The sequence below is a fragment of the Lonchura striata genome, chromosome 5, assembly GCF_050655825.1.
Source record: "Lonchura striata isolate lonStrDom1 chromosome 5, ASM5065582v1, whole genome shotgun sequence".
NCBI lineage: Eukaryota > Metazoa > Chordata > Aves > Passeriformes > Estrildidae > Lonchura > Lonchura striata.
The window spans coordinates 53,591,641-53,616,749 of NC_140707.1; the positions used below are offsets into that span (position 1 = coordinate 53,591,641).

The 25,109-nt window shown below is 37.5% G+C and overlaps 1 protein-coding gene across 34 annotated transcripts in view; it reads right to left on the reverse strand.

Moving 5' to 3' along the window:
* Nucleotides 1-17,616, reverse strand: part of CEP128 (centrosomal protein 128) — a 175,805-nt gene extending 158,189 nt beyond the window's left edge. For 13 of the 34 annotated variants that reach the window (XR_014956074.1, XR_014956072.1, XM_085582238.1 and 10 more), the window contains exons 1-9: nucleotides 17,492-17,581; nucleotides 16,324-16,363; nucleotides 14,714-14,871; nucleotides 13,279-13,365; nucleotides 11,745-11,871; nucleotides 10,620-10,816; nucleotides 9,488-9,579; nucleotides 8,733-8,805; nucleotides 1,893-2,009 (exon numbers count right to left, since the gene is read on the reverse strand). Coding sequence is in view for 32 of the 34 variants with exons in the window: in XM_085582238.1 (XP_085438364.1) it covers nucleotides 1,893-2,009; nucleotides 8,733-8,805; nucleotides 9,488-9,579; nucleotides 10,620-10,816; nucleotides 11,745-11,871; nucleotides 13,279-13,365; nucleotides 14,714-14,871; nucleotides 16,324-16,363; nucleotides 17,492-17,578 (978 nt within the window). In the remaining 2 variants the exon portion in view is untranslated. Of the gene's footprint in view, nucleotides 1-1,892; nucleotides 2,010-8,732; nucleotides 8,806-9,487; nucleotides 9,580-10,619; nucleotides 10,817-11,744; nucleotides 11,872-13,278; nucleotides 13,366-14,713; nucleotides 14,872-15,850; nucleotides 15,938-16,323; nucleotides 16,364-17,116; nucleotides 17,318-17,429 lie in introns of those variants that run through there. The other 21 variants (XM_085582262.1, XM_085582254.1, XM_085582264.1 and 18 more) reach the window with 19 other exon arrangements.
* Between the last annotated feature and the right edge of the window lie 7,493 nt (nucleotides 17,617-25,109).

Genomic DNA, 25,109 nt, shown 5'->3' on the forward strand with positions numbered 1-25,109 from the left:
GAGAGAAAGAAAAGACAGGCAAGAGAAAGGCCAAAATAAACATATCATCATGTTGTTTTAGAGCCTGAAAATATATAATTTAATAATTGCAATTTAGGAAGGTGATTCTCTTAAGACGGTAAAATACTGACAAGTAGTGGTCAGTTACAGGCACTGCACTTCACTCAAAAAAAAATAGCATTTAATCCTCACAAACTTCATACGATTTCTTAATTAGAGCAACTACTGATAACATGCAAAAGTAAAATTTAATTTTGTTTGAAATGTGTAACAGGCAAACTAATGAAACAATTATATCATTAAACAGCCACAAATGCTTTAAATAGTATTTCTCATAAATCATTCACGCCTTATTAATGACAGGATTTCAAAACTCAGTCCAAACACTACCCTCCTTTCCAGTAAGCTTACTTGGGAAGCATCTTGGAGAAATAAATGAAAACAGAAGCACTTCAATAGAACATTATGGCTGTGCAGTGATTACCAGAAGACTTGAGGCCACTGTCAGAGTTTGGAGTCCATCTAACTCACAATTTGAATAACAAAGGACAAGAAACAGAATAACAAAATAACAAGCTCAAAATTATACAGAAACATATTTTATCTAAATAACAATTGTAGCAAAATATTTATTTACTTTATTCTCACTAGGCTACGCAAAAGTACACAAGGTAGTTCAAGTCCATTCTTTCTAAAATACAGCAACTTAAATTGTATTTTTAAAAGGGGCTCCTCAGGAAAAATAACTTACAAAAAATAAAGTAGAATTTACAAAATAAACTATTAAGCCATCTTAATTTACATCTGGACATCTTAGGAGAAGAAGGTGTAGAATGTACTTATTATTTCATATTCTTTTTGCATGAAATTCAAAAGATGAGTTACCAAGAATAAAGGCACCCAGCCTGGAGGCTCATGATCACATTGACTATGATCATTCACATGATCTATGAAACATCATATGAAAATTCTTTGAACTACATTTGAACTCATTCACTTGAATTCAAGTTTTCTTTCTAAGGAAACTATGGCAGTGTCAATGTATCTTTCGAGAATACAAGATATCATCCCTTTAAAAGGATAAAATATGAAATACATAGCATCATGAGCAAGGTTCCTCAGTAACACTGCACAGTATAAAGCCTGCCAAAAGCTATGTTGCAAACATTAAGAGTAAAAATCAAGGAATTGCATATTTCTTCTCAATTATAGTATTCTATTGTACAGATAGAGATAACATTGCAAATCATATCTTAAGTGGAGTGAAATAAAAAGTCACACTATGTTAAGACACAGATTTTTGAAACAGAAGTAAAATCAAAAATAAGTATTTTTCTTATGTTTTCTAAAACAAGAATAAAAAAAGCTAACATCTGTCTCAAATTTTAACTTATATGCTAAACATTTCTATTTGTCTCCTAAACAGTGTTTTATATTTCATCAAGTATTGAATAAAACAAAAGTTGAATAAAACAAAAGCAGTGAAAAGTTGTCTGGCCACTACAGTGCTTTAGACTGCTTGTTGAAATAAATTATATTTGCTTGCATGAGCAAGCAAAGTTTACCTTTTAGAAAATAAAACCTTTTCATTGAAAAAACCCAGCTAATTACTTGCTTTTGTTTGCTTGGGTTTTCAGGGCATAGGGCATAGGGGTAGGTTCTTAGAAGATTTGTGGCAGTTACCAAAAAGGTCTAAATATAGTCAAGACAGTATAATAAAGGACTGAGACTGTGCTCGGTATTATCTGGTCATCAAAACAATGTGAGCTGGACTGAGAGTTAAAACATGTTCCAAGATATGAGCATTTTTCCCAATTTGACAGGTACAGGCTCACAAACGCAACAGATTCCTAACTAAATCCTAAATACACGGGAAGCTTTTGTTTGCATACCTCCTGTAATTGAAGAGACACATGTCCCAGCTGGTCCTGGCGCCTTTCTACCAGTTGTCTTTCAGCACGCATTTCTTCTTCTATCTCCTGAAGTCTTCTCTCTACTCGTTCTGATACCTTCAAAAGGAAAAAACCCATGCTGTAGGAAATTAGTGTGCCTTTTAATACATGTAAAAATATCAATGGCAAAAATGTACACAGATTATGGGACAAAATGAAAAGAGAACATAATTTATATTTTATTAAAGCAGATCTAGAATTGTAGAGAAAATAACTAGTTATAGCAGTCTACTCCAAAAGTACTCAAGCAGGGAACCAAACTGTTATCTTGCTGGCAGTATTCTCCTTTATGTGTATACATATTTTTCTCTACAGAGGTGGTTCTACTCAAGGGTTACATATCTAATTATCAAGGTTAGAGCAGCCTAATGTGAAGTTGCAATACACAAGTCTTAGCTTCTCTGTCACAAGCCCAATTAACCTCTGGAAGGACATTTCTTTCACATCTCCAGCCTGCAAAACAGACCAATATTTGCCTCTTTCATGATCCAAAATCTGTGAGTAAAAAGTAGTAAACAAGAATACGTGAGCATAACTGTAACACCACAAAATAATTACATCACTTTAAGCTATTTTTTCCAGTTTTTTTTGTGAATCCATGTAGAAACTAATACAAACAACAACAGGGGTTTATTAAAGCAACTTGGATTATGAACTAAAAACTCAATCAGACTAGAATACCAGAATTACCTCACTTTTTCAATTCAAGCTGCTAGCAGACAGCACCCTCTTGAGGCAACAAATTAAATTTATTTTGTTAAAGATTAGTAAGAAAAATATTTATGTATCATTTCCTCCCTACCTTAAAACTAATTATTTTAAATCACTAGAAAGCAATATATCCATTATCAAATTATAATTAGATAAAAAAAAAAGATGGAGAGAAAAAGAGATAAAAAATAAAACACCATTTGACTATTAGTTTTATGTATGTGGAAGTGAATAAGTTCTCATCTTTCTATGTTAATCTTCTATTAGCACTAGGCATATGCACAGATAGGAAATTTTACCATGAGCAACACAACTTATGTAGTAACAGAAAGACAATTAAGGCTACACTTATGATCTGGATTTCACAAGGTTTAGTGAACAAAACACTCTTTCTTTACAACAGAATACTTCTCTCAGAAAACACTTCTTGTTTATGCAGTCAGATGAACAGTCAGCTTACAGTCTGGAATATTGTATTTTTTCCTAAAACCATCAAGAGATGCCTGGTACTGCATCAAACCACACACTTGCATGAAGTTATGAAAGCTCTGCAGCCAAAATCCAGAAAAATTACTTACTAAAAACTAATGTATAAAAAAAGATAAAGACCACATTGCAATGTTTGTTTTGACAAGTACTGCTTAGTGTTACTTCTCAGAATTCATAAAATACTCCACCTAACAGAAACAATGATACTGTATACTAGGAACAGAAAATAACACTCATTAAACTTGTTATATCTTTGCTGAAACCAAGGAAATAAGCTGTCATCTTTTTCCCCATACATATCTAACATAAAGAAACAGTAATGTTTTAACATTTTTTTTAAGTTTTGACTAAGTGCTTCTGAAGACAGAAACTTTCTCAGCTCTCTCATGCACCTTTTTCAATTAAGTACTTTCTTAATAGCTTTAGTGCTATTAAGCATTAATTTAGTGCACTAATTATAATGCACTATTAAGAAAGAAAAATACAATTTTGACTTGACAGAAGATTCAAAAGTAACATCACCCCCAAAGATGACATTCCAAAGGAGAGTTCAGCAACTTCTTCACTGTCCTGTGTCTAGCATGCACAGCAGATAACATGACACGAGGCAGCACTAGACAGGCTTTAGATTCCTGCAAAGTTCAGATTTCATCACAAATTATCACTAACACAGAACATGTAAGAAAGTAACTTCATGAGGTGATTTGCCTTGCCTCTGACTTGTTTCAACTCACTACAGAATACAATTGTTGTATTATTTCTAACAAGGTACTAAAAAAAATGGATTATGTATCATTACATTTGTCATGGAAATTTCAGCTACAGACATAACCCTCTTTTAATAAGAAAAAAAACCCACAACCAACACAAACCACCAAACATTTTGATGCTGCTTATAACTCCTATTTTTTCCCATACTGTGTACATTGGTATGGTATTAGTAACACCTTTGCACTTCAGCAAGGCTTTAATCTCACACAAGAATTAATTCCCCTGTTTTTGTAGCCCCTCTGACCTTCCTAAGATTGTCACAGTGCCTGTGGGATACAACAGTAGGGATTAAAAAAAATAATTAGAAACAATATATTAAGTAGTACATGCAGAGTAAACGTAAAAACATACTCGTCTTGCTTTGTCCCAAATGACCCTGACTCAGAATAACACTTGTACCATGAAAGTATGTACCTTCACCTCTGAATGTTAACAAAAATCTTAGTGTAGACAAGTGCTTCACCAAAGGACAGTACAAAGAATATAGAGGCTCTACACAATGACATTAAATACTAGCATTAAATTACTGCATTCAGAACATATTAGAATGTGATTTCAAGCATGCATTTTTAGCAGCAGAGACTAGCTGAATAATAATGATGACACTAGAGCTGCGTCTCCACATACAGCTTTCAGGTAGCAGCAAAATCTATGAAAACAGATTAAGCTATCAAAAATTCCTCCCCTCCCCCACAATTAAGCACGAAGTACAGAATGTCCTTTTTAAAACCAGGGTGACACTTAAGTCACGGCAGCTAAATATAATCATGTGGAAGATGCTAGATGCTTACTGTACAAAAAGCACCATCCTACTTACTGAATTTCTGCCCTGTTTTTCAGCTTTCCACTGTTATTTCTAGAGCAAAAGTCTGCTAGAAATTTATTTCAACAGATTTTGCTTCTGCTTTTGTTATAACCCATTTTATCATCAATGCATACTTGAAACAGGAGTATTAAAATCACAAAAAGAGCAAACTTTTTTCAGAGATATAACTTTAAATATTATTAAACTTTTCCCTCGTGGCAAATTATAATGTGTTATACCTTTTACAAGTCACCTGCGTAGCACCAAAAATCCCTATACCAGATCTTCTGAGGGACAGTTCATCTGACAATAGTCCTGGCCCTCTGAGGTATCATAACCACAGTAACTCCATTTAAGACCATTTCACTTGACATTGCTGTCTTCTTCCAGAGACAGTCTGCCATCATTTTTTAACAGCACCATCTCAATTAAGCATCTACTTAATTTTAATTAAATTGTGCTCTGGTGAAGTTGTTTTTTAAGTATAAAGATCAGCATCCTGTGCTATTTGAGATGAGCTTCCATCCAAGCAATTGCAACAAATTATCTAAGAGGGCTATCTTATATAACCATAAAGCAAGTAAATATTCTTTTGATGGCTTATATGCCTGACTAGCCAACATCCAAACCCTTTTCAAGAACTAAGGAATCTCACAAAATGTATAGCTAAGAAAGAGATTTTGATATAGAGAGCTGTAGAACCATAAAGGCTTTTTAGTAAAACTGCACATCGATTCTCCAGTACAATGCCATGGAGAGTGCTTGACTTGAAACAGGCACTCAACCTTATGTGCAAGTCACCACCTTCAATGTCATCTGGTTTTTATACTGGCATGGAAAAGCTCTCTTTACAGGTAAAATACTGTGCTTTGATTGTGTTGTATGAATCCTAAAGTAATCAAATCCAGCATCAAAAAGGCTCTAAGAATCGTAAACTCTAATAAAAAATAAATTCTGAACTAGTGATTCAGAATAACTGTAGTAACTTAGACTTTTATCATCCCACATCTACATACAGACAATTTCCAAACAGCTCCAAATGTACCAAACTGTAAGAATTTAGATATACGTCTCTAAAAAAATACTTAAGGACATTGTACTGCAAAGAATGTTTCTACTGTGAGCTCATCCTGTGAAATTATCAAGACTTCAAGTTCACAATTTATTGCCAAAAATCATACAGCAGAATATAAATACAAGGATGGCAAAGCTCAAGGTGATAAATACTCCCAAGCCTAAAGGTACTAAGGACAAAAGTTCCTGCACAACTTTGCATAAGGAAGTTTTGAGAAAAAAAGTGTTTTCTCTTACCCAATTCACTTTCACCAATGACAATCAATTCTGTATTAAGCAATCTCATTAGGAGCATTCCTAAATGCATACACATACTAAAGGATGTCAAATATCTACAATAACAGACTCTAGCTGCTACATGCACTCTAATCTCATGCTTTGCGATGCATACCACAAGTTATTTTTATTCTTAATATCCATACTAAATTCCTCGTTTTTGCATTTACCTCATCTCACTGATTCTGCCAGCCTCATCAGGTAATCGCTACGCTTTGGGCAAGGGATCCACACCTAGGATCAGAGAGCAGTGGTAAAGCAGCAGGGCACAATGTTGCTACCACTAGGCTTTATAAGTGGTGAGGAATTGGCTGGACACAATAGTGCGTTAAGTCAGAATTTTTGTCCCAAAAAATCCCTGAAGAAACTGAACAATCTCCCGAGTTAAAATTGGGGGTAAAAAATTAGTTAGATTTAAAAACCAAACAAATAAACACTCTACAACAACTAACAAAATAACCCAAAGACAAAACACGTTAACCAAAATACAGAAAATACACAAAATACCCAAAAAACTCCCAAAAAATAGATCACCAAAAAAGTGGCAGCTCCTCTCACAATATATAATCTATTTTGAGAACCCCTTACTATAAGACAAGATCATAAAGACATGCAAGTTATAACAAAGACTAGACAAGTTCCAAAAAAGAAATCCACAGAGGGATTATTACTCATTGCAGAAAACAGACAGATCACTTCCAGACCAAGAAGCTCCTAACTCACAGGTGATTAGGCTTATATTTTATAGAATTATCATTAGATGACTTTCTGTTCTTATATTGTACACTAAACTTCCACTTTTTGGCCATTCACCATACATGGCTAGATCCTTCCTAATGACCTTTTTCTTCTGCAAACTGAACCCAAGGAATTCTTTTATTTTTTTAAGGAAGTCTTTGAATTAGTGGCTCTTTTTATTTTTCCCCTTTTTCTTTTTTCCCCCTCTCCTCTTTCCAGTCTTCTTTCCATCTGGCTTTATGATGTTCTTCATAAAGTCAGTAATCAGGAATAAGGAGAATATTCCAGCTGAATTCTTTTTAGTCTTACACATAAAAGTCATCTCACTGCAGCTTACTGCAGCACTTGTGTCTTCACTAAAAGAATATCAGTAAATATTTCAGTTTTCATAGCTTTATTGCATAATAATGTTCCTTCCCAACTAAGAGACTTACTGTTCTGATATTGCCTTTACCATTAATGTACTACAGAAGACTTCCTTGTTATACCTCACCTCTCTCTCTTCTCTTGAAACCCTACTGTAGGAGGTCAAAGAGCTATTTATTTCTTTCATTAATGAACAGATATTGGGTGCCTCCATTCCAGAGAACTGAGGAAGGTTTGTTTCTCTCACACAATGGCACTGAACAGGTGTAATGTAGGCACTTGTAGAAGCTATTTGCTTGAGAACCACCTTGGTTAAAACTGAATTTGCTAATTTCCTGATACATGAAAGAGAAAAAATAAGTATACTGAGAAGTCTTCTACAAGAAAAACACAGCATTTTCCAAGTATCAAGAATTCCTTATCAGATAAACTTACTTTATCCTACCACGCTACTAGGAGAAATCAAAATTAACATTCTAACAAAGACAACACCATCATATTTCTCTACAAAGGCTGACAAGGCAAGTCTTCTTTCCCTGATTGACCCTATCATATCAAGAATATAATTGGCACATATAGAGTCTCTTGAATCACTGTCCAACTTAATCTAGAGACAGGAATTTACACAAGTATATTTATTAAGTCTACTGGTACTAACAAGTGGTCCATGCCAATGATATTGTTATCAGTGACAAACACATCACTACAACCCTTGACAGAGCATTTAGTACAAATTCATACAATTTTAGAGCAAGATGAATCACCTATGGGGAAATATGCACATATAACACTTACTCTGAAAAGCCAACTTTGCTATTAGTATCACAGTAAATGCTTACATAAAGCATACACTCAAGTCTTATATGTCAAGAATTATCTACAGGATTCTCACGTACTGTATACTAGGGTGGTTCTCAACTTCTCTGCTTCCTACAGCAATATGATGTTTGACTTTGATCTCAATAGCAGATATCTTTCAGATTTAAGTAACAAACTGCAGTTAGTCTGCTTCCAGCAGATACAGGAGACAAAAAAGAAAAGACTGTCATGGCTGTCCTGCCACCTTTGCTACATTTTGTCAGGAAGCCTCCAGAGAAGAGCAGCCCAAAGAGATTCCTTCTACATAGATGATAAAGATTGAAAAGAACAGGGAGGAAGGGATGGAGGAAGAAGAAACAATAGTATTTATCATCATAATATGGGAAAGCTTGTATCTTTCCAAAGGTACCTTCAACAATTATAACAGCATTCAAACCAATGTTCAAAGTTAAAAAGAAGCTTTCTCCAAGGCTGTGAATTTTGAAACAGAAAAATTCACAATACACACACCTGTAAAACAATTGTACTTAAAACAAGTACCTGAAATATAAAACTTGTCTTGTTGATTTCATTATCGAAGGGTAACATTTCAACAACCTATAGCAGCCCAAATAAGATCATGTTCATATCAGTATGTCCTACCAATTTCCAACACATACATTAAACTAGAAGCCCACATCTGGTTTAGAACACTAGATTTAAATAATCCTTTTCATGTTAGTCACACTCACCGTTTCTTGTCTTTGGGACTCAGTAAGCTTTTCAGACAATTCTTCTAGAGTCTTTCTTAATTCAGCATCAGTCCTTTATAGAAAAATATAAGTAAGATAATATTCTACAGTGCAGAAGCTAAGTAACACCTATGATAATTTTAAGCAGCAACAATCCCCCAGAATTTTTTGCTACTTCACTTTGTTCTACAGCCTGCTGATAATAATTTATAGCATAATTAGAAATAAGCTTCAAGTGGAAAATTCATGATAAAAAGCATTCCCATTCCTCAAGTAAAGAAACAGTGCATCTAAGCATCAGGTCAACAAGTACAAGGTCTACACAGTCCTTTTGAACAGTCCTTTCCTACTAGGAATTAACAGTCTAACTCCTGTTATTGAACAAAGCACCACATGTTGAGAAATTATATACATTATGGTCTGCAGAAGAGCTTGCCCTAAAGGGACTCCAGTAACAAGAACAAACTAGAAGCAAAGCTGAAATAAAAAAAATCCCTAGTCCTTGTCATTTTGTGCACACATGTAAAAAAGCTGGTAAAAGCCCCATATATTATACAAATTGGAACCAGCAGGTGTTATTGACATTTATAAATACTGCAGAAGACAACATAAAACAAGCAGTTTTATGTTCATAATCCTGCTTTCATCTACATTTTGCACAATTCCTCATTCTCCCCAAAATTATTTTTTTAAATAAAAGAGTTGAAGAAATTTTCCAACACTGTTCTTCACATGGAGTTATAGTCTGTGTATACCGATTTCTTCTTGAAAGCTCACGACTGATGTCATCTCCCAGGCGAACTTGTTCACTGCTGAGATCTCGAAGAGACTGGTGGAAAGAATGCAGCTGAAAATGGAAGTACACAAATTATGCTAAGGCTTAGGAACCCTTTTTGATATGATATTCCAAAACTACATATCTACACATATACACACCTTTTAAAATACAGCAGATAAAAATAACCTAAAAAATAATAAAACCTCCATGAACTATAGCCGAGCCTGGATGATTGGATGAGGTTTGTGCACTTCCATTTCAATCCACCCTTCACAATACTTGCTCATTGTAGTTTAACTTTCAGCACTTTGCTAAACCGAGTTTCCTATGGTTTTTTTCTGTGGTTCAGAGCTTAGACACTATACCACCCTTTAACCTAATGCAAAGCAAATTGAAATATCTGAACAAGTAATGTTCATGAGAGACATATTTCATGTTACTAGCTATTACTATTGGTAAAACAAAGTTCTGCCCAGCTATTTATGTTACTATAAATAGATTACATAAGAACTTGAAGTGAAACAAGCAGAACAGTATAATGTATTCAGCAACTACCAAGAATAGGTATTTTACCTTGCCCAAGACTTTACACACTCTTTTTTTAGATCTTGGGGAAAAAACAAAAAACATAACCATATATATACTATCCTCTGTAAAACTTCCAATTTTCCCCATTCAGCAGGCTCCTAATTTATCATCTAAGTTTTAGGAGCAAATAAAAAATGAATAGGTCATTCATTCTTCATGGGATAGAAAGTGACAGTTAATCCATCTAATGCAACCTATTGCTGTCAATAATTCCATGGCTGTGTCCTAGATTTAAACCTAGATCTTCTTCAATCAAGCTGACTGCCCTCAACATTCAGACACAGGCACTACTACCACTCCTGTGTGATTAACCAGAAATTCCAACCTGACCTGAGAGACTTTGAAATAACACATTGAGTTTTCAAAATGTATTTGCTAAGAAGGAGAGGGACTTAAATGTGTTAAAAGTTTGCATTAAACTTCATGACAAATACAAGAGGTGGTTGCCTAATGAAAAAAGCAGGTAATATTGAAAGCACAAATCATAACTGAAACATTCTTAGCTACATCTTCAAAATCACCTCATTTAATGTAAAAGCAGTCTGGTGACCACACATTGCCTGCTTGGAACAGCAACTCCCATTAGTGCTCTGTACCTGCTCCACGTTATCTGCCTCACTGACAAACCGGACACTCGCAGATCTGGACCTTCGGTGTTTATTGCCCTGGGAGTCACCATAATCCCTGAGAGGAGAAGTGGGCAGGAAGTGGCAATTGCCTGCAGGAGATATGATATGAAAGAAATAAGCAGGCAGACAATATTTTGTATGGGATATTTTTCATTTTGCTTCATGAGAAATGCTTCTTTCATCTTGACAATGTCCGTCTAGGTCACTTTACAGACAAAACTACTGAATTACATATCATGCATATGACTCTCAGCTCTCCTCGGGATTCTTCTTCAATTTAAACATTTCTTATCTCTGACATACAAGTATTCCAAAAAGAGGAATTGTTTCTCCAAGGAGTAGTTTTTCCTCAAGTTTTATTTGCCCAACCAACCACTTTTTCCTCCATGTGAATCTATCAGACCTTCAAATTATTACATTTCACAGCTTTTGCACAGAAATGAAATTTTTAGAACTTTTTACTGAAATATATTAAATATTACCTCTCAAAGGAATACTCCTCCCAAACATACCTTTTCCCAAAAATATAATGAGTTTTCTGAGACATATACGGAAAAAAAACCCTACTCTTTTGTGTGTCATAAATAATTTCTGTTTTTTTCTTTTCCACCATTTCCAAACATCCATAATCACATGCATTTAAAATTTAAATTCCCTTTTTGCTGTGAAGCAAGCTTCAGAAGCTGCAATATCTTTTGGATTTAGCCTTAACTTGTATGCACCTACAACTCATGCAGTGGAAAATTAATTTCCTCAGCTGAAAGAATCAACGTTTCATATACATCTCCTGGGATATCAGCAAAAAATACTAACAGAAACAGAAAGCTGGAAAAATTTACCACATAAACAACTGCATAACTTAAGGCATGTCTCCCAAATTTCTGAACTCAGTTTCTTTGAAATAATCAATGATGGCTTTCCATCAGACTACCTCTACACATTTTTCTTAATTTCCTCTTTGCATAACACAGCCATATGACATAACTCAAGTATACTCAAGCCCTTTAAGCATTTTACCTGATATTCCTTCTCCATCCAGGTCACTGGGATATAAGCTTGAGAGAGAGGCACTTCTCATTCCAGAGTTTCGTATTAGTCGCTGGCTCCTTAATTGACCTATAGATTGCTGCAGTGTTTCTTTCAGCTGTAGAAAAGTTGTAATTTATTGAAATATGAACACAAACTTGTTTTTCAAAAAGCATGGAAAATGTTATTTTTCTAAAAGTCATTAAGAGAATAGAAGCTGTTCTTAAGCCAAGTACAGCTATGAATTAATAACAGCTTTTCTTCAATATCTCATATATCACATTCCTGTAATTATAGTAAAACACGCTTCCAACATTGGCAGCTTCAAATATCAAGTTTCTTAAAACAGTGGTGCACCACATGGTGCACTACCATGAAAATTCAAAAGTTTATCTCCTACAGCCAAAATAAGAACTATTTGCCAGCAATGCTCATTAACAGTTCTACAAAATTCAAAAAATAACCTAAAAGAAATTATTTTTTTACTGGAATTCTTCCATCAGCCCTACCTGGATTCAATTTTACATGGCTATCAAATTTCCCTAAGCAGCTTTACAGAAACTTCTATTTTTAGAAGTTTCACTTCCAGGAAAAGGAAGCCATTCTCAATTTAAGAATAAAGAACCAGCTATACTCAAAACTTAGATATTCATTTTTCAAACTTACATCTCATTCTTTATAATTACATTTGTTAACTTTGGCTCTTAGCCACTTGCTTTGTTACACCTTTATTTGACTATGCACAAAATAAAGGCTTTCCTTTTTCTAAGTGAAATTTGTAAACAATGGATTAATTGATGCTTTACTCCTGCAGAATTATACAGTGTTGGCTCTCTTTCTCTGAAAAAAACAAGCTTTCTTTTCCACACATTTGCTTCTCCACTCTCTACCTTCACATGTAAAATAGTCTACATTTCATACATATCTGTTTCAAGGCAGCACCTGCTACAGCTTGTTTGTAACCGAATTGTAAACCTCTCTTGGCCTAGCAGCACTAATTTCTTTTGTTTTCTCTAAGACACCTGTTTTCAAGTTTGTAGAAGTTGGAGTTTTGAGTTTCTAAAATGAGAAGACTCATTTTCGAATTTTCATCCTTTCTGTAATTTAGAGCAAGCTGGTCAACAGATCCAGAAACTGTTGTTTCTGAATGACAGGACAAAAGGCTACACCAGTATGACCACAATCTCATTCCCTGCTGTAATTCAGCATTTGTCGTATCACTTCTTCCTGCAAAAGAAACATGTTCACTAATATTCTATTTCAGCTACACATCTTGTATTTTGCATAGTACCATAACATAATCTATTGGGTGTTTATAAACCAGAGAAGCCTACAAAACCTGTCAGAATTTCATTATATAACATATAAATATATTATGATTTAGTTTGCTCAAATAAATATTAAAAGTTTTTGTTTACAGCTACTTAACTTCTTATATATTCTGTCCATTAATGCCAAGTTTTCAGCTATGAATTCTACTAATGGAAAATACCTAAAAAGTTAAGATAAACTGAAAGTTGCTCACAGTTGTTATGGCTTTGGTTTGTTCCTTGTTGTATTCTCTGTATTGTCCTAGCAAATGGTCAACATGTCTTAGATTTCTGTTGGTATCCTTAAATAAAAAAATTATAGGAAAAAAGTCAAAACAGAAACTTCCTCTAATCAAACATTACTGTTGTCTTTATTCTTATTGATTTCTAAGATTAAATTGAAAACACAAACCCCTTCTAAAGGGTTTAGGCATTCAAAATCCTATTCAAGTAACCAGAATCTGAAGGGGCACAGCATGCCTAAAGGGAAGAAAATGAAGAAGAAAACAAAACCAAATGCTATCATTTCAGTACAACAGTAAGGCCTCAGCATCAAATAAGAAGTCTTTTCAAGTTTCAGCCATTGTGTAGCAAAACCTTTTTAATCCAATGATTTTAACATAACCTGCTTGTAGAAAAGAATAGTTATGTGAGAAATAACAAGTTTTTGAAGGTGAACACACTGCATGAATATTCTCTGATCAGATAAACACCTGGATCGGATGGAAGATCTGCTGAAAAAAAGCATAAAGTCCATAAAAAGCTATTAGCTTAAAATCAGAATTTCAGAAGAGCAGCTAGAAACAGGTTTGACAGAATCAGAATACCAAAGAATCCCTTTTTAAAAGTAGTCAGACTGTATTCGTATTATTATCTTTTTTCTAGGTTGATGTTTATTTTCCAGATAAGTAGTTTTGATGTTTAAATTTACCATTCTATATTGATTTTTCTCTTCTCATCTATTAAAAGGAAAAAAAATATTGCTAGCCAAACAATACGTAATAAAACATACACCCATGCACTCCAGGTATTCAGAACTGTCAGCTAGAGAAGAATGGGAATAAATTCTCAAGAACTAATGGTGTCAGAATAGCTAAATGTCTCTTCCCACTTGCAAAACAGATATTCCCTCTGCACCCTTCACTTTTTCTTCCTCTCTTACAAGTTTAGAAATAACGCTTTTCTCAGTGTTTTTCACATCTAGAAAATATTTGCAATGTAAGCTCCATCCTGAAGCAATTGACCACTTACATATTTATCAGAAATTTGGAAATTTTACACAGTACAAAGAGAACCAAGACAAGGCAGAAACTTTCTGCTAGAAAATTTCATACTGTTTGTGAGAATCTAACAAAGCTGATTTGCCCTTATTCAGTTTGCTAACTTTATAAATAGTATTCCCCGACACATCATTGTTTCTAACAACATTCTATTACTGTCTGAAATAGCAGCTGTACAAAAGTGCAACAAGCCAAGAACTTTCAGCTCAAAAGCAGTATGATAAATTTCCCAAAACCATTTTTGGTTTGCACAGAAAGCAATATTTCCCATCTGTGCAGTACACTCCATAACTTTAGAAATGAAAATTTGACCCTGTGTTACAGAAATTTAGGTTCTATAAATACTTTAAAACTGTATTTTGTAAACAACCTGCAAAGTGCTTGCTAAAGTATGGATCTTCTCTGTAACTTCCTCAGCACCATAGTTCTGAGCTCTGCTGTGGGATGCCCTCAAAGGCCGCCTTCCAATCCGACCCGTAAGTAAGTTGTCTGAATCACTGGATGAATCTGCCATCAGTACAATGAAGCCTAGGCAGGAAGACCAGAAAAAGTAACATGTTAATTCCTGTCTGTAACTGAAGTCTTGTACAATATTCCCAAAGCAACTTCAAACTCAGATTACATTTGCCTTTCTGGTTTGGATTAGCAGGATGTACTTTTGAAGCAGATCTTCCAACTGCTCCTCAGTTATTACCTCTGTTCACACTACGAAGCAGGGACAAAATGGGTCAAAAGGCAGAGCCTCTTGCGAGCAAATTAAATCAAAATATGCAATCTCACTGTTTCCAAATTTTCAGTACCCATGATCAAATCACAGCCCAAAGCAAATTCTCCTCCCCAAACACAGAGTGAAGACATCAATATTTTATCAATCTTCCTGGTCTGCAGAACCACTCTCCTTTACCTCACAGTACTCACTAAGATGTCTTCATAATGGGGATTGCTAAATCTCAAGGATGGCAAGATAGAGAGAAAATAGATCAACAGTCATCATATGGGTGAAATCAGTAAGATAACAGACAGCTGTGCCTAGTATAGTGAAGTCACATAGTAACTGATTAAAATAACAACCCTCAAAAGGTAGGCTAGATTGAAATTTTTTCTTAAACTATTACACACTGCAGCAGTTTGCCTTAAGGTCATGGAATGACTTGGTGAAAGAAGAAATAGACTGGCAAATTATTGAACCCCTGTAGTCAACAAAAAAAAAAAAAGTCACAGTAAAGATGATGTTCTTCCAGCCATGAGAGCTGAAATTTCCAAAAGAAACCATGGATGGATTCAAATATTATATTGTATTGTATTTCATCTGGAGGCAGCTTGATGTTTTTCCAAATCTTTATATTTAATTTTTAAAAGGTTGTAAATTGTGTTCCCTAGACTTGGATAAAAACTTTTCAAACATGAAAGAACAACAAATCAACGTGCTCAGTCTTTGCTCAAGTACATCAGTATTCCTTCTTTTTTCTGAACTGGTGAATTTACCTCATCTTTCCTCTTATCTCACCTCAATAAAGCACATTTTTACTGACAGTATCAGAATTCTTTATTCCAGCGCCTCACTCTAGTCAGCTGCAATGAAGTCTTAATGAGACTGAAAAAGAATAAACACTAAACACTGGGAAACAGAAATCATGGGATATTTTCAAAGACAAAGAAAAATAAAATACAACACTGGTATAAACAATAACATGGAATAATATTGACTTTACTGTAATTTGGTAAAAAAAAAAAATCAACAAAACCCAACAAAGAAGTAGACCCAACCATAAGAGCCCCAACTACTGAAAAGCAAAGACTGAAGGAAAAAAAGGGAAATAAAGATTTACAGCAAGAAAGATTAATGGGTTTATTTTCAATTGTCCTAAAATAGGACCATTAAGGTACATACTAGTCAAAACACAGAAAAAGGTCAGTAATCAAGGTAAAAATAAAAGAAAGCACAGGATAAGGAGAATATTTTGTCTGAAGAAAACTTACTATTTATGGTTAAGCATTCCTCTTGGTTGTCATGAGCAACCTAAAAGGAACCACAAGTACTTTTAAGGTGAAGAAGCTGTTTCACATAAGGCAATATCCTCATTTTTAAAGGAACTATGCAAGTTTCACTTTAAATTAAAAAAAATTAAAATCACAAATAAGTGGAAATTAGTAGAAATGTTCTATATGCACATTTGCCTATCAATTGAAACAAACAAAAAAAAAAGGTTTATCACTTTTTCCATAAGGCTACACTAATTTCAACACATGATCATATGAGCTACTTGACAGGAAGAATCATGTGGCTCTTACTGGTTTTTAGTTCTACCCAAGCAGATCATAACCTTTGTTGAGCTGATGAAAAGCATCAGTACTCGCTGTTTTCCTTTCCTGTAGGAACCAGAGCATTTCAGCTTCACTGAGGACATTTTGAGATCTGCCAGGTAAGTAGAGCTGACAATCTCAACATCAAGCTCTCCAGCTCAAGTAAACAAAAGATAAAGTCAGTGTACACAAGCTGATTATTCCTCAAGTATTTTATTTGTTCAGCTCCACACAGACTAATCTATCACTAGGTAACTAACTTAGTGTTAAAGGAATGGTTGAAGCCTTTTAGCTAAGACTGAGCACTACGAAAAAAAATATAATAATCATTTCAGAAAGGAACAACATGACACCTGAAAAGTCCTTTCTTTTAGTGTTTGTATTTGAGCCCGGAAAAAGACGGGAAGGTGATCCCATATGGTGATATTTCACCATCGTGCCTTAAGGGATCAGTACCACATTTTATTACCAATTTGTCACACCGTGCTCCCAGCACACTTCAGCATCACGACACAGAGAACGGTTCCTTCGCACTGTAAATAAGCAAGTAACGCCCTCTGGAAACCCTCCTCCTGCCGAGCACGCAGGGAACTTCACTAACACCCGCCTCCAGCTCGGAGAGCCTCCCGGCTCTCTGGCCCAGGCGGGCCCGTGGAGCGCAGAAGGCGCCGGGGCCGCCGCCGGCCGGGCCTCCGGGGCGCCCCGAGCCGGACAGCCGGCCCCGCACACCGCCCGGCGCGGCCCTCACCGCACCCCGGCCCTCACCGCACCCCGGCCCTCACCGCACAGCGCTCCGAGGCGGGGCCGCCCCGTCCCCGGGCACCTCCCGCCCGCCTCACCTCGCCTCGCCGCTATGGCAACTTGAACTAGCCGCCCTGCCGCCGGCTGCCGGGGCCGCGGGCCGGGCGCCGGGCCCCCCGCAGCGCCCCATGGGACTCGGAGTCCAGAAGCCGCGGACCCGCCATGGAAAAGGCAGAGCGCGGGACTTCAACTCCCAAGAGGCTTTGCGGCGGCGGCGCGGCGAGGGACGGGCAGGTCCCGGCAGGTCCCGCCTTGCCGGGCCTGCGGAGAGCGCTGCTGGCAGCGTGGGAGGTTCCGCAAGTGACCCGGTGTTTATGAACGTTGTTTGGTGCAATCTTTATGAAATACACATTGGTGTTTACAAACATGTCAGCTAAATGACTGCGAAGAGCAGAAACAAAAGCTGTTGTGCTGGTAAAGCCGGCGAGTGTGTTCCGCTTCCCAGCAGAGGCTGACGGCTGGGGAAACGAGAGCAGCTGTTTCTTACAAGGAGGCAGCTCCCTTCCTGTTTCTTGACTTTCTCTTGTTTCCTTAAGCCACCCATTTCTCTGTTCCCAAATGTTGTGTCCATTTCCCTTGTGTGCAGTAAAAATGACCAAATATTACACACTGCTACTCTGACTGGCCTTGAAGAGAGAAAAGGGATAAAGAGTGTTGTGGCCGATTACAGGAAATGTCTCCTGGGCCTCTGAAACTCGGGCAGAGCTAACAGTCGCTGGAATATTTGATCACCTATAGGTGAGCACTCCAGCCAGAGGTAAATATAGTGAGCTACATAGTATGTCTATTGCCTATGGAATCCTCTCCAGGCAGTGGCCATTGGCCTTTGAGCACAGGAATAAGGTGTGGCTGGCAAGCTATAGTGTCTACCTTCATTCCTGTCCTGCAGGACTGTTTGAGGAGTTCACAATACAGCAGGCGTGCTTCAATGCCATATGATTATACTGATGCACCCACTACAGTTTTTGAGAGTCATATTTTTGGAATTCTCTTTTTGAAGATAAACAGTAATGTGATTTTTTTGTTGTTTGTTTACTTTTGTCATAAGGTTGTTAAATATGCGCATAAGACTGCTACAGTATATCTTCAGTTTGGAATGAGGATGATGAGAAATTATTTAACTGTGCACAACAAACCTCTATACAAGACATAATTATAAAGAAGGTGTTTAACTTTACAAAAACAGAACCCTTTTATTTTATTAGATGAATTTGAAAACATATATCCCAGCCTTCTGTTATCTTAGATGCTGTGTTGAGACAGTAACATGATGGTGCTTGCATTTAGAGAGGCCAGCATGGTCTTTCTACTTTAGGTTAGTGCTGCTTAATTAATGCTGTTGTGCCAATGCTGTTGTGCCCCTTGGCTAATACAAATATATAATACAAATGCAGATCTTGGCTAAAACCTTAAAAAAAAAAGGAAATATTATTCTGAAATATTATTCTAATAATATTCTGAAATAATATTACACATATATATAAATAAATGTGTATTGAGTCAGAAGACACAGACCTTAAGGGTAGAAAATCCAGAAGGATTACAACTTTTTAATTTTTTTTTTTTAGCTTAAATTTAATTTTTTAAATTTTTGTGTTTATCACCAATGATGCCTTTTCATGCTATACTATTTGTCCTCCATGACATGTCATTATTCATGTAAGCTTTCAGGAGATTGTTTTGCTATTTATTTCATAAGGCTATCAAAGAAAAAAGAAAGCCAACACAAAATAAATAACTGTCCTACAGGTTTATCTTCCATGGTACTCAGAAAATGAGTTATTTTATGAACAACTATCATAAATGCATAAAAGAGGAGAAACACTATATGGTAGATGAATTGTCACCTAAGTCAGTGAGTTTAAAAGCCATTTTTTATTTATGATTGTTGTAATATACAATCAAACTCTTCTATTAAACATGCTGGTCTCCTTATTAAAGGAAGTGTGTGCTATGACTCAAGTCAAAGAAAAGTGCAAGATCTGAAGGTCTGAAGGCTGAATTATGAGGGCAAATTCATTTTCGCTAGAGGTTATTTCTAAGCCTGGATGCCCATGCAATAGATGCAGACAGAGCAGAATGAAGTCATAGATGGCTAGAAAGCTGACTTTAGATGAAGAGGCACAGGGAATGTAAGCCTGAGGGAAAAAAAATATACAAAGAGAGACTTAAATCCATAGGCTAGCATAGCCCTGGGATGCACCCATGGCTGCTGAGGTAGCTACTGACATGATGAGGGACACCAAGATAATTAATCTCTCCATTGAGGAAAAACTGAGAAAGCTGGACTGTCTAGTGCGGTGGTGTGTTTTTCTTTCATTTGATATTTGTTTAATATCTGTTTCCCCCCCCCATCTCCAAGTGGTCAATCCTCCCTTTCCCTGCCCCTTTCCCTAGAACCTTCCCTGTCATTCATTCTAGCCCCCTCCTCAGCTTCCAGATGTTAGTTCTGCCCTAAACTCCTCCCCTGCTATTCCCTCATTGGTTACTGTTCCTACACCCGTCCTCCTGAGTTCTGTATAAAACCTTTGCCCCCCCGCCCGCCGGGGTCTTGGGGCTCACTGAATAAAACCATCCTGTTCACCCCCAAGTCCCGTGTCGCCTTCGTCTGTCCCCGCGTGCCACGAACTGAGACTGCAGAGCTTGCAGGGGGAAAGCGGCCGCCCGTTCTCTTCCCTCACCGCCCAGCCTGGCACGGCTCGGAGTGCCGCGGCGAGAAGCGCACGCCGCGCCACAACAGTCTAGCCTGGAAAAGAGAAGGCTTGGAGGATCTCATCCTTGTATATAAATACTTGAAGGGAACTTGTCCACTGACAAGGCAAGAGGCAATGGGCACAAATGGAACAGGACTTTCTATCATCATCAGGGAACTCTTTTCAGTTTTGAGGGCGACCAAACACTGGCACAGGGTGCATGAAGAAGCTGTGGATCTGTATCCTTGGAATAATCAAAAGCTGTTTGAACTGAACACAGTTCTGGGCAACCAGCTCTAGGTGACCCTGCTTGATCAGGGGCTTGGGCAGATGGCTTCCAGGGTCCCTTCCAATTTCAATGATTCTGTGACTCAGTGATTCAATAACTCTTTCTGTAGACAAATTTACCTGCCTGAAAACAGCTCTCATCATTCTTACCTAAACAATTGCTTAAGGCCAAGAGATAGTTTGATCTAGCTCTTCTCTCTGAGCACTCTTAAGAACCAACAGCCTCAGCCTTTATAAGGCTGTACCTCTTCTTTATTCTGCAGCCTACTGGTTATTCCAATTGTCACCGTTTTTCACGGATTTTTTTTACGGTAAGGAACAGCACAAGAGTTCCTCAATATCCCGTAACCATAAAATTCCAAAACTACCTTGAAATAGAAGACTTTTTTTTAATATGAACACAAATCTTCAAGAACGTAGAATACAATTATTTCATGTAGCTGTTCAAACATTTGATGGATGATGCTGTGTCAAAGCAGTATGTCTAATGTATTTTTTTTTTTTTTGACATGCCAGAAATTATTTGAGATACTGAAATAGAAACAGGAACAGGTAGTAATTGGCATATCTTCTGTAGTAGATAGGGACAGGCAAACGGAAGATTTCAGGATGTGACAGAAAGCAAGACCCTTCCCCCCTCACCCTGCAACACGTTATCTATTACCCCCAGAACAAGTAACCACATCTAACCCAGTAGTTTTCCATTCCTGACTAACCCTAGAGACCCTACCAACCCCCCCTGACGTAGCAAAGTCCCCCGAGACTATTTAAACCCATGAGATAAGATAATGAAGGCCTTTTGACCATCCACCACATTGGTGTTAACGTGTGTTATTGGCCTGAGTAGCCCGGGCGAGGCCGGGCTGCCGTGCTGTTCCTTGCAACCAGGTCACCTTGCCTTCCCCTGAAGGCACCAATCTTCCAAGTATCTAGTATGCCAAAACATGTGGATTAATCAGAAAAAAACTCCCACAAGGCCTTTTAATTTACTCTTTACTGATTTGTTTTCCCAGTTTAAACATTTCCTTATGCAAATATTCCTAGATGTGGCTGCTGATACCTGATGATCTATGTAGAACACCAATTAGACCTAAGTGTTTCTTTGTTAGAACCTGTTGTTTATCTGATTTGTGTGTAAACCGTATAAGCCATGAAAGGATAAGTGAGAAACCACATCAAATCTGTCAGATGATAATAATTTTTTTTTTTCAGAAAGCATCACAAAAATTATGGAATTCAGAACCTTGCAGTGCTTGAGAGGATATGTGCTAAATGAGAAACTCTGGCTGTCACTAGAGGGAGTGCCTATAATAGTGGAAAAAGATGCTTGTCAACTCTTTCTGTCTTTAAATTGTTAGAGGCATGCAGGGGTCTGTGAAAAAGAACCAGGAAAAAAATCTGAAATATACAGTGATTTAAAAGTGACTTTCTTTCCTATTTGTTTATTTGAATCAGACCACAAGACATTTTGATTAAAATTACTTAATTTCTCTAGCCTTGGGGTATACAGGATTTTGCATGTCTGTTCTTAGGATTATATTTATAATTGTGGATGTACACTCATTGGTGATAATTTAATACATTAAATGGTTTTAGTATATAAAAGAGGAACAGTTATTAATATTCTACGAGGTTGAAAAGTTGCCAGTCACTCTAAGCTGCTAGTCACTTTTCAAAACTGCTGTGATCAGAACTATTGATTATTGTTCTGTTTTACAGTTTAAAACACTTGCAGGCTTGACTAAACTAAGCAACTGTGTTCTGTCATTCCTTCAATACAGGTCATGTTTCTAAACCTCCCATTTTCTTTACTATCCTGTCAATAATCCTGTTTGACTACTTCTTGATGATAAAGTATTCCAGACAACTCTATAAATGCAAAATGAAGTAGACATATTCCCATATTTTTGCCATGCAGGGTGTGTCTTATTGCATGTAGCTACCTGTGTTTTTCTATTCGGAATTTACATTCTGACCTGGAGTTCAGAGACCTCCCTAGCCTGGGGTTATCTGTAGACTTACAAATACACTCTTAGTTCTGCCATCATTGGGCCTGTTCTTGATAAAGTTGAACAGGAGGACTGGGAACTGACTAGAAGAAGCCAGAGTATGCAATGCAAGGCCAGCAGCCCTCAGGGCCAGGCACCAGGGGCCACAGAGGACCCTCCTCGAGCGGCAGACAGGGCCTGGCAGCCCATTCCATCCCACCAGCCCTGCCAGAGGCTGCACAGCTGGTGGCAGTCAGGTCCATCAGTGCTCTCAGCTCTGCCAGGCTGCTCTAGGAGGGGACTGCCGGCTGTGAGCCAAGTGTGGCCACAGCACTGAGAGTGGCCTTGCCAACTGGACACAGTCCTGCAGCATGGACTCAGAAGGACTGGGCTGGTGATATTGACAGTCACAGCAAGGCAAGGAATGAAAATAGATCCAAGGTCCAGATATGAGGAGCAAGAGACACCTGGAGACAAGACTACAATGTAGGTCCAAGCTCTGCCAAGGAGATAGGACTGGAGAAAAGACAAAACAATGCTACCTTCCACACAGGTCCTCAGTAAATGCAGGAAAATCAGTCAGCAAGACCAGGCTGTAGGAATCAGGCTGGGAATGAGTTCAACATTTGAATAGCTCAGGCCTGTGCTGACCCAGAGCCCCAGAGCTGTCAGAGGGGGTACATGGTGCTGGGGTGGATAGGTTGGCCAGGGGAGAGCTCTGACAGAGGGAAGCAACTGAACAGTGATGGCAAACTTGTAACCAGAAAATTTCTTAAACATGCTAGAAACTACAATGCAAACATCATTTTACTTAGAACATAGCTTTTCTGAGCAAAGCCAGTGCCCACAGAAACACCATGTGGTTAGCAACAGCCATTTTTCTCCCCAAACTCTGTTGATGTTCGTGGTTCAGAATGTGCAAGCCAAGTCTTGAAGCACAGAAGGAGGTACATCCAGACCTGGAGCTCTTCCCAGGCTGAAGGTACATGTTCTGTCCTGTTTCCTTTGAAGCTATCAGGCCTTCAGTGACAGGAGTCCCTTGCTGCTCTCATTTATGGTTCAAGCCCAGAAATCATGTATTAAGCTGTTCTTATTTATTTTAGAGTCTATTCCAAACATCTTTGTGTCAGCTTTGCCATTTTTTTAGTATAGAATCTTTTATTGTTTCCTTTTTTGATCCCTTAGAAATAGCTGGGAAGATACTTTTCCTTCCATTAACGCTTTCTGGACTATCACAACTGCCACAGAGCTGCTGCCATGACAAAGCTTCTGACGCTGGTATCTATGTGCACACTCCTTTTCCCTAATAAATGAAAGGTAATTCAAAATACTGCTCTCAGTGAAACAGCAATGAAGCAAATTACTCTTCCTCTTGTTCTAGAATCTGCAACACAATTATGATGGAGTAGCTAATGTAGGTTACCCTATTGGTAAAGGTAAGTACACCAGACAAGTAAGCATTTGTTTTATGATAACGGAAATTATTCAAATCTTGGGACTACTTATCTTCCCACCATAAATCTGTTTTTCCCTTGCTTTGTCCATACACAATGAAACATAAAAAGTAACTCTGAAGTAGGAATAAAAGAGGGAGAGAGGCAGGCTGCCAGAGAGTACACGCAAGACACTGCAACAAATCACTCCAGCAGTACTGTAATTAGAGACAAGATACACATCTGTGGTCTTTTCTGACAAACTAGGTCATGTTGTGAAAAGAACTCCTCTGTTGTGCTCTGAGTCGTACTAGGTCATGAAAACTGGTTGTGAGAAAACAGAGATTAAGCTGGAAGAGAATTTTACACTACTTTTACACTACTTGAAGCTCACAAGCTGCCTCTGGACAGTGCCAGGCAACTGGATGAAACAAATATAACTTGTACCCACTGCATCTGGAAATCAAGTGTAGAATAGGCTCATGACAGCTAAGAGATAGGTCCAAAAGACTACAGAAATTCCTTTGATGATACATTTGTTTTGCTAGATGGTTTTGTATGCTTTGTTGCCATCCTGTGTCAACCAAAATATTTCTTTGCCAAAGCAAAAAGGTGAAGAGAGTTTAATTTCTCATTTTTAATAAGGTGTCCCTGGGACAAACTGTTACTTTGACAGTAAGAAGCAGAGAACCAGAGGAGAATGTAGGCAGGCATGATTTTTGTAACATGTAACATGTTAGGTGAAGTTTAAGTGGCTGATTACTCCCATTGGGTAGAGGATCCAAGGCAAGCCTAAATCCACTAAACTTTAATGTATGTTTGATCTCTGATGTATCTGCATTTAATTTTTAAAAAAAGGAAAAAGAAGGCAAGTCCCATAGATCCTGGCAAAAGCCTCCCTATAATACAGTTGGGCAGTGAGGTGGTGTTTCCAGATCTGGGAAAGGTCAGTGGGATTGAATAGTGCACACAGTACAGAACCCTGAGACTGCCCCACTGCCCCATTCTGGTGATTTTCCCTCAGAGATCAATAAGACCTCAAATGATTATATATGAAATAATACAGTTGTGTCCCATGACTGGTGTAATAAGTGGATGAGAATTTTTATATTGTGTATGGTTCTGAAAACAGGAAGACATGCTATGCCTCATGAATGCCAGGCAATGTTACCCTGAGTGTGTTGGACAAGTGTAGGCTTTGCAGGTTGTAGCAAATGTGGTAATGTTGTACTTGCTGACTCTCAGCTATGCCAAACAGT